The sequence below is a fragment of the Salarias fasciatus genome, chromosome 2, assembly GCF_902148845.1.
Source record: "Salarias fasciatus chromosome 2, fSalaFa1.1, whole genome shotgun sequence".
NCBI lineage: Eukaryota > Metazoa > Chordata > Actinopteri > Blenniiformes > Blenniidae > Salarias > Salarias fasciatus.
Window position 1 is genome coordinate 3476941 of NC_043746.1, and position 15127 is coordinate 3492067.

Here is a 15127-nt window from a genome sequence, read left to right on the forward strand (position 1 = left end):
GCCTGTTAGGACGTAAAATTCAGGAAATATAGAAGAAAATCTGAGTGAAACATGAAGTAGGAGGAACTCTTTGTAATGAACTAAGTTCACAGTAAAGACGATCGACAGTCACATAAAGCTCTGTAGAAAAGCTGTAGACGTGTATCCATGATGTGTGTGTGGAATAATGGAGGAATAAGCAGGTTTAGTACAAAAAAGGATTTTTAATGAGTGAAATTAACAAACTACGAGTTGGACGAATCACCAACATATAAACCTGACGGAAAAGCCCGAGTCTTCTCTAAAGACACGCTTCGACAGTTTCCAGGAAACAGTTTGAAATGATAGAACAGCTCATGATGTTCAATATGTTTAGACTTTAAAAAAACTGTCAGAACTACTATTTCCAATTTTTAATTACTAAAAAAACCCACTTCAAGCTTAATTTTCAAGCGTTTTCAGACATTTTCCCCCCTAATACGTTGTTTCAGTGATTTTAGCCATTTTAAATATCTTTAAAATGTTTATCTGCTTTAAACATTTTCTGTTTCAAATTTTTGGTCCGTTTTCTTTAACTTGCACCATTTTTCTTCCATTCTGAATATTCTGAATAAAGGAGTTTATGAGTTGTTTTGGAAATAAGTTGCAAATAAAAATAAAAAATAACAGGATAAAAAACGGATTTTCTCGTTACACTGCTGAAACATTTCAAACATTCCCCCTCAGCGTTTCTGTCCTCTGAAGATAAATCCACTTCATCACGGTTCTCAAACTAACACAGTTTTTTCTGAGGCAACCTGAACGCAGCATGAGCCCATCTTCAAACCATCCTGTGGACATTTAAAAAAACCCATGAGGGACTGGAAACAGGTCTAAGATGGTCCCCCATAGTCCCTCAGAGTCCCTCAGAGTCCCTCAGAGTCTCTGCGCCTCCCTGAACTGCTGCAGCAGGCCGTCGTCGGCCCTCAGGGGGAAGTGCAGCGTCCGGGTCTGGTAGTGCTCGGGCCGGGCCTGCAGGTTCTGGATGACGTCGGGCAGCAGGTGGGCGCGCTCCACGCCGCAGCCCGGCGCCTCGTAGCCCAGCCGGGTGAAGTGCACGTGCAGGTGGTAGTAGGAGGGCTGGTAGTGCAGGTACACCCGCAGCTTGCTGGCCGGCAGCTGGTAGCGCCGCAGGATCGCCTCCTGGATCACAACGACAGGTCTGGATCGGCCCACAATCCACCAGGCAGAGCCAGGCCGGACCGTCCCTCCGGTTCTCTCACCTTTCCTTTCTGGAGGATGTTCTGCAGCAGGGGGAGGTGAGCCGCCGTCAGGTCCCGGAGGCTCCTGATGCCCCTCGGATGGACGATGGCGACCAGGTACAGATCCTCCACCTGGGAGAGGAGGAAGAGGAGGAGGAGGAGGAAGAGGAGGGTGGAGCCAGCACAGGCCTGATGGAGCTCAGCGATAAAGTCTCTACCTGCTTCTGATCCCACTTGAAGTCCGGCAGGAGGACGAAGCCGACGTCCGGGTCAGGATCCTCGAACACGATCCTGTCCGCCTCGGCCTTCTTCTCCAGGATGTTGAGAACCCACTGGAGGGAGGAAGCCAGGGTCAACGCCGGCGTGGAAACACGGGAACGCGGCGGCGAGCCGACACCGCAGAGAGACCACAGAAGCACCTGCAGGCTGAAGCTCTGCCTCTGGATGTAGGGCAGCGTGATGCAGCGGTAGTCCTCGGCCGTCTCCTCCACCAGGAAGCTCTCCTGACGCTGGTACTTCTTCACGTGCTTCTCTGTGGCCGGACACACCACCGTGGCCTTGATCTCTGCCTCACACACACATCAGTCAGTTGACTGCAGGACCACAGACCCCGCCCCCCCCGTCAGGAGGCCAACCGTTGAGGTGCGGCGCCGCCTGCAGCCGGTACGTGCTGTAGATGTCGTTCTTCATGTCCAGAGTGAGGCTGGAGCTTCTCAGCAGCTCCTCCAGGACGTCCTCTCTGATCGGAGTCTTCTCCAGGATCACCACGGCGTCCTGGCCGCACATCTGGAGACCAAACAGTCAATCAACACCCCGTGCAGGATGGAACACATTCATCCATCAATTTAAAAAAAAAAAAGCTTGATGTATCAAGACTGGTCATATTTTAGTGCCTCAATGGAATAAGAAAAAAGCAAAGGCTTTAAATAATTTAGTTTCCACAATATAAATCTCTAAAGAATCTACTATTTGAACTTTTACTATTTGAAATTTTGATCAGAAAGCTTTAGATTTATTCAACAAAAAAATTTACTTGAAACATCTTCATGATTCACATTCCAGATATATTTTGAAAATCCAAACCGGAAGTTTATATCTTTACATTTAAACAACTGGTCAAAATGTACATTCCCTCCTCAGTTTCTTCATTTAGAGCCACTAAAGACAATAAATCCTCATGTGAATCATGTATTGAGCAGATGATCAGTCACGTGACCCCGGCTGCTCCTCAGTACCTTTCCATGGAGGAAGATGTTCTTCTCCCGGGCAGAGTCGCCCAGCACGGCGGACGTTTGGAAAGCTGACAGGATGTTTGTGCTTCCAGATTCTCCTGCAGCCTCTGCGCCGTTCCCAGAGTCGGATTTAATCTTTTTAACTCCCTGATCTACACCTTCTTTTTCTCTGTCGAACTCACGTTTACCCGCCAAGTCCGCCATGTCTCCTCTCAAAGATGCTCTGTATGGACAAGACGTCTCACTCCCCCTGCAAACACAGACTTTATCCTCTGACGCTGCCTCCGAGCACACACTTTTCTTTATAACTTTGTTTTCTGGACGGAAGTTGTTGAAAAATGAGGAAAAACTATTAAATATGCCGGATATTTTCTTTTCAAATAAATTCTGATGGTAAAATAATAAGTACCGTTATCAAATTTGTGCAGAGTAATTTAGTGCAGAGTCAGACGTCATCGCGTCCTGTAGCATCTTTAATACAGCGGAAATACGTCAGAAAACTCTTGTTCACGGATTTTAAAATAAAAGCATATTATTGTTGATTATTCTATTATAAGACGATGGGTAAAAAAAAGTATCGTCGATTTTAAGAATATTATAATCAGGTGAAAATTTTTCCCACTTTAAATTTACTTATTCAACATTTAGAGTAATATTTTAATTCCAGATGCATTATCATTGCATTATAATTCAAACATGGACTTATTTTTAAGGAATAACAAAAAAGTAATTTATTTAATATACTATAAAAATGTAGACATTTACATCTTTTGATATCCCATAGGTGTGCATACACAAGCCCCTTCTTGCTCAGAGTATTCAATAATACAGGATTTGATTTCAAAGAAATTCTCCTGAATATGATAAAAATACTTCCTTTAATTCTTTTTAATCTCATATTTAAAGTTTGATTCGAAATTTACATCCGTAAATGTTTGTATTTACATTTACAACATCTCTAAAACAAATCTGAGAACACAAAAGTCAATAAAAGAAGTAGCATATATGCAACATTTGTCTTTATGTTTACTGCTCAGTTACACAGCGGACCAGACATTGCAGCTGAGTTAAAACTTTATATTGTGGAAACAAATTGCTGTTTCATGGCCAAAAAATAATAATTTGACAACACGAGATAGTAATTTGTTGCCAAGCAATTCTTATTTGCTGCATCGAAATGCTTTTTTAAGGCTAATAAAAAGTAATTTGAAGCCTGAAAAAGTAATTACAGGTCACAAAATTGAAATTTGTGGCTATTAAATGGTAATTTTCTACCATAACATATCTACATAACACAACTAAATAGTGATTTCATGTCATAAAATATTATTTTATTTCCATTTTATTTCCATAAAATAGCAATTATTAATTTTTTACATATAACTTGTGGCCAGGAAGTTGTCATTTCTGGTTATGAATTAGTAATTTGTGTTAATCTCATAAAGGCTTATTTCATCTGTCATGTTTTGGGCACTAAAATGTCTGAAAGTTGGATTAATCTTGATGAAATTAATATAATACACATAATAATTTGATCCAGAAAGTGGACGGAGTTTAAATTACGACGTAAAATAATTGATTGACAGGACATTGGTCCAATCAAATCGTGTTTGTCGGACTCGGAAATTGTAATGAACCAATCAGAAAGCAGAACCTCAGTGACGTCAAATTCCGGAAGTATTTAAAAGGCGCTCGCAGGCTGGTTTGTCTGCAGCTTTTAGCGGAATGGTTCCACAAAGTTAACAGAGTTAAGCAGCTCTGGACGCTTTAGCAGGTGAAAATGTGTCTGCTGGCTCGGGCCTGCGCGCTCCTGTTTCTCACGCTCGCGCTCACACTGGGAGTGTTCGCGGGAAAAGGTGAGTTAAAGGAAGCTGTCACCTCTGATTGAATCTGCCCGAATCAGGAAATCTGTGTAATCGAGTTTTCTGTGATGGGCTGTTTCATGGCTGTTTATTTAGCGGCTGATTCCCGGATTAGCTCCTAATTGAGTTTCCGGGCTGAATGAGGCCTTTTGTCTGCTGGAGATCCGCTCAGACCTCCACGTCTCTGCTCCTCCAGGCAGGAGGAACGTTCTCTTCATCATAGCGGACGACCTGCGGACGTCTCTGGGCTGCTATGGCGACCCCGTGGCCAGATCCCCCAACATGGACCAGCTGGCCTCCAGGAGCCAGGTCTTCCTGAACGCCTACGCCCAGGTGGGTCGGGTGGGCAGCGGGTGGAGGCGTGGTGGTGGAGGTTAAACTGACTGGATGGTGTGTCACCCCCCCCCTCAGCAGGCCGTCTGCGCCCCCAGCCGCACGTCCATGCTGACCAGCCGCAGGCCGGACACCACCCGGCTCTACGACTTCTACTCCTACTGGAGGGTCCACGCCGGGAACTACTCCACCCTGCCGCAGTACCTCAAGTCCCAGGGCTACGCCACCATGTCCGTGGGCAAGGTGTTCCACCAAGGTGTGGGGCTGCGTCGGGCTGAAGGAGGCCTCTACGCACGAGAACAAAGCTTCTAATCCAGGTCTTCCTTTGCTTCTCAGGCATAGCGTCAAACTTCAGTGACGACTTCCCCTACAGCTGGTCCGTCCCCGCCTACCACCCTCCGTCCTACCGCTACGAGAACCTGGAGGTATGGAGCGTCACCGGTACTCCGCTCTGTGAAGCCAGAGTGTCGGCGGGCGGAGCTGAAGGCTGGATGCTGTGGATGCTCTGCAGGTGTGTCCAGGTAGAGACGGCGCTCTGCACAGGAACCTGCTGTGTGCCGTCAACGTGTCGGAGCAGCCGGGCGCCGTGCTGCCCGACATGGAGAGCGCGGCACAGGCCGTCACGCTGCTGAAGAGCCGTGTGGGACGACGGCAGCCCTTCTTCCTGGCCGTGGGCTTTCACAAACCCCACATCCCCTTCAGGATCCCGCAGGTGGGCCACGCAGCCAGACCGGTCTGGAGGACCCCCCCGGACCCGGACCCGGGTCTGGAGGACCCCCCCGGCCCCGGACCCGGGTCTGGAGGACCCCCCGGACCCCCGGTCATTTATTTCACCTTTTCTCCCTTTTGACAAACTTTAAAAATTCCTTCTTTTTTTTCACAGAAGGTTGAGAGGAAAATCTCTTCTTTAAATCCAGAAGGAAAAGTATTTTAAAAGAACATAATAAAAACTACAGTTTAAACCTATTGAAAAGGATTTTTTTTTGTTTGACTTAAATTCAAACAAAAAAATTCAGTCCTGCATAAAACTGCTCAACATTTAAAGTGTTCTGGCCATAAAAAAAAAAAAAAAGTCAGAATTTTCTGTTGATCTGAAGAAACTACCTGGTAAAATAAGTCAAATGATTTTTCAAATGTTTTCAACCAGCTCAGAGCCGCGATGTGTTCAGGGACCTCGGGAAACCCCAGACCTCACTTCCTCGCCTGTTGGTTCCTCAGGAGTTCCTGAGCCTGTACCCTCTGGAGGAGATGCCTCTGGCCCCGGACCCCGACGTCCCCGAGCTGCTGCCCCCCGTGGCCTACAACCCCTGGATGGACCTGAGGAAGAGAGACGACGTCCAGAAGCTCAACGCCAGCTTCCCCTACGGACCCATTCCCAAAGACTTCCAGGTGGGAGGAGCCGGCGGCTTCAGGGTTTCACTCTGGAACAGGAAGTTCAGTCACTTCAGTTTGATGATTAGCTTCTATCAGTTCCAGCTGCTCTGCCTCTTCTAGCTGGAGATCAGGTCCTCTCCTGTCCCGTCCTGTCCCGTCCTGTCCTCTCCTGTCCCGTCCTGTCCTCTCCTGTCCCGTCCTGTCCTCTCCTGTCCCGTCCTGTCCTCTCCTGTCCCGTCCTGTCCTGTCCGTCCTCCAGCTGCTCCTCCGTCAGCACTACTACGCCGCCGTGTCCTACGTGGACGCTCAGGTGGGCCGTCTGCTGGCGGCGCTGGACGAGCTGGGCCTGTCCGACGACACGCTGGTGGTCCTCACCTCGGACCACGGTCAGTGCCTCTGCAGGGCTGCGGTTCCTCCAGCAGGGGGCGGCGTGGCACCACAGCGCTGTGGGAGTTCTCTCTCCAGTCTGAGTCCAGGTTGACGTCCGTCTCTCCTCTCCAGGCTGGTCGCTGGGCGAACACGGAGAATGGGCCAAATACTCCAACTTCAACGTGGCCACCCGGGTTCCCCTCATGTTCTACGTTCCCGGCGTGACCTCCGCGGCGTCCAGCTTCCCCTTCATCGACGTCTTCAGCCAATCAGGGCGCCGCTTCCAGAGTGAGCCTCCTCCGGCCGCCGTGTCGGGCGTGTGGGACGGTTCCTGAGTGTGTGTGTGTGTGTGTGTGTGTGTGTCTCCGTCCAGACGGCCGGCCGGTGGAGAACATGGTGGAGCTGGTGGACGTCTTCCCCACCGTCTGCTCCCTGCTGGGCCTGAAGGCGCCCCGGCCCTGTCCCCGGGTCTCCTTCAAGGTAACCCGACAGGAACCGGAACACTGCGAGCAGCGAAGCCGGTCATGGATTAAATTACATAAAGATGCCAAAAATACAAGCTCAGCCTTTCGTCAGTGTGGGAAAAACAGAAAATGTAAATAAGCATTTATTTATTTAATGTAATGAAGTCAATGTCTTAAAATTTACCTTTTTTCCCCACAACATAATAAGTTTGGCTTTTTTAATTTAATAGTCCATGTCACTATTTATGCAATAGTCAATAACAATGTAGCAATTTTGGCTGTTATCGTTTTCAGAACAGGATAATGAAATGGTTTTAGTGTTTTCAATATAATAAAGAAGATGATGAAATGTTTTTTTTTTCTGTTGTAATAAAACCAATAGTTTGGTTATTTTTGGCCTTTTTATCCACATGAAAAAAACCGAATGTAGTAATTTGCATTTTCTTTTCCAAAGTAACATCAATCATGTGATCATTTTTGTTTTTTTTGCAATATAAAATTTGAAAAATTTAAAAAGAAATGTAAGAAAGTCAATAATGTTGTAATTTGGGATTTTTTTTTTCTAACCTAATTAATCCAGTGATGTTAATATAATGAATCCTTTATTGTAACTGGTTGAAGCTCCGCCCAGCTGGGTCTCTGGTCTCTAACGCCCCCCCCCCCCCCCCCCCCCCCCCCCCCCCCCCCCCCCCCCCCCCCCCCCCCAGGTTGAGCTCTGCACCGAGGGGAAAAACCTGGTCCACTCGTTCCGGCACCGGGAGAGAGGAGCCAACAAGGAGCACATGGCGTTCAGCCAGTACCCCCGCCCGGCGGACCAGCCCCAGGTAGAGCCGGCATGCCGCCGCCCCCCCCGAGGTGGCCCCGCCCCCTGAACGCCTGCTCTCCCTCTTCCAGCTGAACTCTGACCTGCCGCTGCTGAAGGACATCCGGGTCATGGGCTACTCCATGCGGACCTGGGACTACAGGTTCACCCTGTGGGTGGCCTTCGACCCCTCCACCTTCCAGGTCGCTGCGCTCGCCTTCCGCCGTAACTCCGCCTCCCGCCCTCCCTGACTCCGCCCCCTTCTCCCCGCAGGCCAACATGTCCGACATCCACGCCGGAGAGCTGTACATGGTGGCGGACGACCCCGGAGAGGACGTCAACGTCTTCAGCAGGCTGGAGCACGTCGCCATGGTGAGGAAGCTGGACGCCCTGCCCCAGGTCAGTTCAAAGGTCGGGGAGGGGCGGGGTTTCCACGCGGCGCCGCGTCGTCCACGTCTCCTCTCTTTGTCCAGACGGTGAGCGTGGAGGAGAGGATGAAGCTGCAGCTCCTCTTCCTCACAGCGGGGATGAAGAGGAACGAAGACCAGCTGTCAGGAAGGAGGCGGAGCTAAACTCCCGAACGGCGTGGAGGAGGGTTCCGTTACCGGGCCTCACGAGGGACAAACTGCTGCTGCGCTGACCCGACAGCGGCTCCACTCACAGGAAACCTTTTTCTATTTTTCTATGAATTGAAATAAAAGCTGAAGGAAGAAGCGACTCGGAGCCTCACTGGAACGCCTCGGCGCCGCTCGGTTCTGCTGATCAGGGCGGCGCTCGGCCACTCCGGACCCCAGACCGGTGAAAACGTCAGGACAACATTCTCAAACGTTTCCTGTAAACTTCATGTATATAAGAGCAACTTTTATCATTTTCCACATAATTTTCATCTGGAGCCACAAAACAGGTCTGACTCTGCCCTGAGCTGCTTCATTCTAATGTTTAAGTTTTAACCTTTAACCTTTGCTTTATTTATTTTTGTTGCATTAGCTGGGAAACCAGAATCCTGAAGAGCTCTCCTTATTGAGCTTTAACCGCTGTGAAATCTATCAGAGCCAAAAGTCAAATTCAGCTTTAAACCTTCAAACCAAGGTTTTCTTGGTGTTTCTGTCTCAGGTTCTCAGGTAAATCAGCTCTCGTGGTTTCACAGGTAAATCAGCTCTCGTGGTTTCACAGGTAAATCAGCTCTCGTGGTTTCACAGGTAAATCGGTTCTCGTAGTTTCACAGGTAAATCGGCTCTCGTGGTTTCACAGGTAAATCAGCTCTCGTGGTTTCACAGGTAAATCAGCTCTCGTGGTTTCACAGGTAAATCAGCTCTCGTAGTTTCACAGGTAAATCAGCTCTCGTGGTTTCACAGGTAAATCGGTTCTCGTGGTTTCACAGGTAAATCAGCTCTCGTGGTTTCACAGGTAAATCGGCTCTCGTGGTTTCACAGGTAAATCGGTTCTCGTGGTTTATCCGGCCACTCGTTGAGTCTTCAGGAAGCGACCAGGTTTATTCCAGAGCAGAGATGCTGGATGCGATTCTCCAGATCCTGATGGACTCTGTGACTGAAGGCTTTTAATACACTCGGTACAGTTTATAGTTTTTCTTGGCGCTTCGTCCTCCCATAAATCAGGGACTGGTTGTTGGACCTGTGATGGACGCGGGACCGGAGCCAAATGGGAGCCGCTCCAGACCCCCACAGCCCTCAGCTGGACGGAGCCCGGCGCTGGAGAGCCTTCCGCCGGGTCAGGCTGAACCCGAAAGGGCTTCCATGGACCTGCTGGGGGGATTCAGTCCGACACGTCTCTGGGTTGGTGCCTTGCTCATGGGCCGCCCTCCTCTCTGAGCGTCGGGCTGAACGTGAGGCAGTAGCCGCTCCGCAGCTCATATTTCTGCCTCGGCGGTTTCATCAGATCAATATTGATCATCACAAGCGCTGATCTCTGACCGCCGTCAAATGGATCTAATGGCAGTTACATTACTGTTGACCCCCATCATCCCTCTTCATACACTAGTAATCACATTACTCCTGTGGTCTCACACTCCAGCGGGTCACACTGCATTTCTGTTAACGGTGGCAACACACACAATTACATTAAAGGCTCTGTGTGTGTGTGTGTGTGTGTGAGAGAGAGTGTGTGTGTGTTCAAAGTGCTTAGCTCAGCTGCATTAAGAGAACAGTTCGTCTCAAGGGTGTGTGTGTGTGTGTGTGTGTGTGTGTGAAGCCAGGAGTAGTAAACAAACCAGCAGAAACAGTTCTCTACCTTCCAAGGACTTCAAGAAGCCGCCTGGAGGAGATTTTCATCAGAGAAGCTGTTTCTTTATTCTTCCTGTATTAAGTGCAGACTAGTTAGCTTGTTAACCTAGTTAGCTTGTTAACCTAGTTAGCTATTGCTAATCAGTGTGTGACTCAGTCTTCTGAGATTCGTGTCTGACAGGAAGAGAAAACCCGTCAGGCTCCGTTCACACGACGTTTCAGGTGAAACGTGTCTTTATGCTGCTGTTGGAGCTCCTGCAGGAGGCTGAGGTGTTTCGCCACAATGATCCGCCGCCGCCGCCGCCACCACCGCCACCGCGGGGAAACTTCCTTCTGATGGAGCCGAGGAGGGAGACCAGAGAAAACCTGCTGGAACACAACAACTTCAGTCCTAATGAGATCATTACTGTATTTTCCAGAATATAATTAAGTTGTTTGGCTGAAGAAGCATCTGATGTAGCTGTAGATACCACTCAGAGCCAGCAGGTGTCGCTGTTACACCACAGAAAGCTGCTACACAGAGGATGAAAACCTCCATTATTACACTGACAGCAAAACAATTTTCTTTTAGTTCAGTAACGAAAAAAGTGTTTTTTGAATTCTTCATGACACATTTTTAACAGATGAGGCTTATATTCCAGAAATGGATCTAGTTTCCCCTCCACCTGTTTGTTTTGGTCACAGGATGTGACACACTTTAATAACAACGATGAAAATTAAAATGTAGTTTTAGTGTAGAGACTAAAACGTTGCATAAACATCGTTCTTCAACAGAAGATTCTCCTGAAGCTCTCTGGCGCCCCCCAGAGGACAGGAGGCCATTAATCCTACACTCTGAGTCAAGAGTTAAATTTGTGTTTAGTTTTATATTCTGCTCAGGTCAGATTATGTGTGTGTGTGTGTGTGTGTGTGTGTGTGTGTGAGAAACCATATCTGTGGGAGCATATTGAACTGCATGGTTACCTACGGCAATTAAACCTATAAATCTAAGCTGTCAGTGTCAGTGTGTGTTGTCTCCACACCAAGGACACAACACAAAAACACACACACACACACACACACACAGCAGTGGGGGCTCATTTGTAGAAATACTTAATTAGCCGGTATTAATGTCCTCCAGGAAACACACTTCAGTTTCAGGTTCAGCTCCTTGTTTTCCTCCATTCTCCTCATGTCTCTCACACTCTTTAGCCTCTTATCCCCTCATCTCACACACACACACACACACACACACACACACACACACACACACACACACACGCGCGGCTCCTTCCCCTGGATGAACGGTGGCTGCTGCAGCAGGCTAACAGTTGCTGTGATGAGGGAAGAAGAGTTGATTAGCAGGAATAAGCAGAGCGGCTCGGCTCTCATTGTGCATCTCCGATTTATCAGGAACGTCTGGTTGAGAGTAAAATCGGGGAGGCTTGATTCATGTTAAACCATTGTTGTGTTATCTGATCTACTGAGCACACAAGAGGTCAAATGTCACATGTCGAGAGCCGTTCCCAGCCCGCCCTTTAGAAACAGAACACCAGGATCACTGGTTCAAACAGATTTTATTCCATATTTCAGAGACAATAAATATTCAAAAACAATGGAACTGCATCACAACTTCTGATCATCACATTGAACAACTTCATTATAAAAAAGAACCATAGAAAAAAAGGCCAAAAGAGAGCACTGATAGAAACAGAACAACAAACAAACAAACAAAAACTAAAGGAGAGCTGAAGTTGAGCAACACGTTCAAAAGCACAATGCGATCCATGAGGGACGGACGTGTTAGAGTCTTTCCATCGGACACACCGTGCTGCTGAGTCCAACACTTCCAACATCTCTCCCCACTCGTTTTGGTTTCTGTTGTGTTTCTGTCCGTAAAAGAATCAAGTAATCCGATAAAAAAAAAAAAAACGGTTGAATCTGTGCGTGTGGGAGTTTCTGTGGGGAATCGGCTGACTGCGTTCTGCCACTGATCAGATAGAGGGCGCTATTCCCATAAAACTGAAGGAAATCATGTTGGTACATTTCTCCTTTTTGGTGCTTTTTAAAAGGAGCTAATTTAAAACGGGTTAGCTAATCCAGCTGGATGTGAAGAAACTGCTACTGTGACATTTTGACGGATTATTCAAAGCTGTGGAGCAGCTAACCGACATGTTTTTTTTTTTCCTCAGCAGAGAGCAAAGTGAGTGAAAAACTCAAAGAAACTTCCAGTCTGATGGGTCCGTTTCACTTGGACCGCTTTGATTTCCCACATGATTTAACGCCGTCACGTCCCGGGAGCGCGGCGGAATAGCAATCACAGAGATGCTACACCAGGCGCCGAGAGCTTCACGCTAACATGACCGCTATGAATAATAATCCTGTTTTCTCTCTGACTGCTGTTAAGAGATGCTAACGTTTCACACGCTGGGGGCAAATGAGGAGCCAGAACCACAGAACCGCTAGCTGAGGAGAACTTTAGCTTAGCTTTAGCTCCATGTGGCGAAAAGGAGAACGTAAAGACGGGTTTCATTCTTCCTGCAGGATCAACATTTACTACACTTTCGCTCCAAATGACGTGAGTTAGCATAAATACATCTGGTTTGACGCGGCGTTAGCTCAGTTCTTAATCTGTCCACTGGGGGTGCACTTTCAGAGTTTGCATCCCCGTGGCTACAAACTGGAGATCTGAGGCCAAGTAGTTTATTACTGGTGATTTAAAACTGCATTGGAGCAACAATATGAGGAAAAGTTTGTGCAAATATGATTTACAAATCTTGTTTTCTGTTAAACAGACCCCCCCCCCCCCCCCCCCCCCCCCCCCCTCAAACTGCAGTTTGACAGATATCATCCTCTCCTTCTCCTGGAATGGATCCAGTCAGTCAGAGTTTGACTCCGTCATTCTTTGCTAATCCAGCTAATGTGATAACTCAGATATTCAGGAACTTCGAATTACACTAAAAAAAAAAAGTTTGTTCTCTGGCAGAGTCGCACCGACTGATTCATACTGAAGTCATTTAGTTTAGCCCTGTATGTCAAAAGCACTTTAATCTTCAGATTTGGCACTAATGCTAATGCTAACGCTAACAGGAAACCAGGAAACAGAGCACGGCGGTTTCAAACCGATATGGGAAATTAAACGGTGAGGCAGTAAATGTTTAATGACTTTGATTGGTGATAAAAAAAACAACAACATGCTAATGCTAGGTGAGAGCTTTGGGTCGATGAGCCGGCTCTCGCCGTGCCGACTGGTTCATCCCTTAAATCGAAGCCATTCGTTCCACTTTCACTCCTCTTTTTGGTTTTTCAGAACAAATTAATCAGCCTGCATCAGAATGTTAGCATGTCCTTCTGGTGGCCTCAGCTGAGAGCTGAGAGCCTTCAGTGGTGGATTTCTACCACTGCTGGCTAAACCAAACACAGATTACAGGGATTTGAAAAGAAAAAGAACCTTTATTGTTCTTGTAAATACTGCGAGCACAGCCACTGTATGAAGTGTATCTGCGACTTAGAGAAAATGCAAACAAATATTGGAGACACTGCCGCGGAGATTATCAGCGCATTACCAGCTTGCCGCCATCTGTCATCAATAAATAAATGGAGAGCGCGCGAACGTCAGCGGCGGAGACGCCGCCGTCTTTCAGAAACAAGTCGACGACTGTGATCATGCAACGGGATCCGATGGGAGAGTTCATGAGACGCCAGCAGCAGAAAACTCCAAACTGTCTGCAAACACACACATAACCGACGCACCGTCGGAGGACTTTTCGCAGCTCGCTGCTGCACGGCGAGCCAGAAGCACAGGAAATGAGCAGTGACCAGAGCGACGGCGCGGCGTCACCAAACCAGAACAACGCCACACATCATGGAGCTGGACCGAGCGGACGCCGCGACGAGCGAGCTCCGACAGGAACACACACTCTGCTGCGACCGACCTCAGGAGATCCAGAAGATCACAGAAAGAAAAGCAAAAAAAAACAGGAAGAACAGAAAGGCTTTTATCGTTCAGCAACAGAAAGTGCATTTGGGATCGTTTGTTGATTAGTGAACGTTTTCAGGCAATCAGATGGAAAACCACAGACTGATTTGACATTTTGAGGAAAAGAAAAGCCTTTTTCCCGCCTTTGCCAGGAACTTTAAAGCTGCCTTCATGTGTGTATTGTCGCTGTTATTCGCTTAGAAACTGGAAACAGGCTGAATTAGTGATGACTCCATTCTTCTCCTCAGTCTGACTTTCCAGTTTGCCACTAGCTAGTATTACCAGTTTCTCTCCTAAGCTAAGCTAATTAGCTTTCAGCGTTCGCTTCATATTGAATATACAAACTGAAAAGTGTCAGAATGACCTTCTTTCCCCACGTTTTAGGATCATTTTATGTGGTACTTGTTTCCGATTATCGGGCTGTTAGCATTGTGCAGTTGAGAAGATGTAAATATACTGCTTTTAGTCTTTTTTTTAAAATTTTTTCTTGGTCTGACGCTGTTGATTATTGCATGCGATGATTTCATAGATTTTCAGGCATTTCAGACAAACTCATACCTGCTAAAATCATCCAGAAACAAAACAAATATAGCAACTGATGCTAATCGGACACTTAAAATAACACACTTCCTCTTCTTCTTCCTCCACAGTTTTTTCTTTTTAAAGCCAAACCCTGGTGTCGTCATAAACGCCAGTAAAAAGCTTATGGAAACATTTGATTTTACGAAAAACAATCTCATATTTATACCAATATGGTATGGAAAATCATTTAGATTCATTCTTTGTTTTTTGTTTTTTTTAAATAAATAGAGCAATTCCCACCGGACACAAATAGAGGCACTTGAGTTTCTTTTTTTTTGTCTTTGTGAAAATTAGTTTTCACATCCGCATTGTCTTCCAGACACATTCAGCGATGGTCAAATGATCCAAAACTTATTAAAAAAAACCTCATGCTTAATATGCTGAATGCACACAGATCCAAACACGCTTTGACTCTTTACAGTCAAAACTCCACGTTTGGTGACGTGTCAATGCAGCCACACACACACACACACACTCACACTCACACACACACACACACAAATATATTATAATAAACATTTTTCTCATTCGTTCACATTAAATCATTAATTGGACACAAAATAAAAAAAAAACTAAACAAAAACACTGTTTTTTGAAGTCACGATCTGTACAGTATGATACACAAACATCATTATTGTTCCATCGGCAATGATTTAAATAGACTTGACGATCAGCTGTACACGTATACACA

The 15127-nt window shown here is 46.9% G+C and overlaps 2 protein-coding genes across 3 annotated transcripts; one reads left to right on the top strand and one right to left on the bottom strand.

The window, feature by feature from the left end:
• Positions 1 to 206: 206 nt before the first annotated feature.
• Positions 207 to 2656, bottom strand: dcps (decapping enzyme, scavenger). The gene is made up of 6 exons (XM_030108342.1): positions 2456 to 2656; positions 1856 to 2006; positions 1640 to 1785; positions 1439 to 1552; positions 1242 to 1352; positions 207 to 1161 (listed from the first exon to the last, which is right to left on the bottom strand). The coding sequence occupies exons 1-6, from the start codon at positions 2654 to 2656 to the stop codon at positions 895 to 897; spliced, it is 990 nt and encodes a 329-aa protein (XP_029964202.1). The 3' UTR covers positions 207 to 894.
• Positions 2657 to 4138: 1482 nt separating this feature from the next.
• On the top strand, positions 4139 to 8629 carry ids (iduronate 2-sulfatase). Of its 2 annotated transcripts, none has more exons than XM_030107646.1 (13): positions 4139 to 4308; positions 4511 to 4647; positions 4729 to 4903; positions 4984 to 5072; positions 5159 to 5359; positions 5866 to 6036; positions 6281 to 6407; positions 6523 to 6678; positions 6764 to 6870; positions 7562 to 7678; positions 7749 to 7859; positions 7930 to 8055; positions 8130 to 8629. In XM_030107646.1, the coding sequence occupies exons 1-13, from the start codon at positions 4233 to 4235 to the stop codon at positions 8226 to 8228; spliced, it is 1692 nt and encodes a 563-aa protein (XP_029963506.1). In that variant the 5' UTR covers positions 4139 to 4232; the 3' UTR covers positions 8229 to 8629. The 2 variants fall into 2 exon arrangements, with proteins under 2 accessions (XP_029963506.1, XP_029963505.1); XM_030107645.1 differs by having other exon boundaries at positions 4726 to 4903; positions 8130 to 8627.
• Positions 8630 to 15127: the final 6498 nt, after the last annotated feature.

Excerpts from the sequence above, each read along its gene's own strand:
- ids (XM_030107645.1), top strand. The coding sequence starts at position 4,233 with ATGTGTCTGCTGGCTCGGGCCTGCGCGCTCCTGTTTCTCACGCTCGCG. Across the intron at positions 6,679-6,763 it reads ATCAGGGCGCCGCTTCCAGA|ACGGCCGGCCGGTGGAGAAC; the intron begins GTGAGCCTCCTC and ends GTCTCCGTCCAG. Across the intron at positions 7,679-7,748 it reads GCCCGGCGGACCAGCCCCAG|CTGAACTCTGACCTGCCGCT; the intron begins GTAGAGCCGGCA and ends TCCCTCTTCCAG.
- dcps (XM_030108342.1), bottom strand. The coding sequence starts at position 2,656 with ATGGCGGACTTGGCGGGTAAACGTGAGTTCGACAGAGAAAAAGAAGGT. Across the intron at positions 2,007-2,455 it reads ACATCTTCCTCCATGGAAAG|ATGTGCGGCCAGGACGCCGT; the intron begins GTACTGAGGAGC and ends TTTGGTCTCCAG. Across the intron at positions 1,786-1,855 it reads GGCGGCGCCGCACCTCAACG|AGATCAAGGCCACGGTGGTG; the intron begins GTTGGCCTCCTG and ends TGTGTGAGGCAG.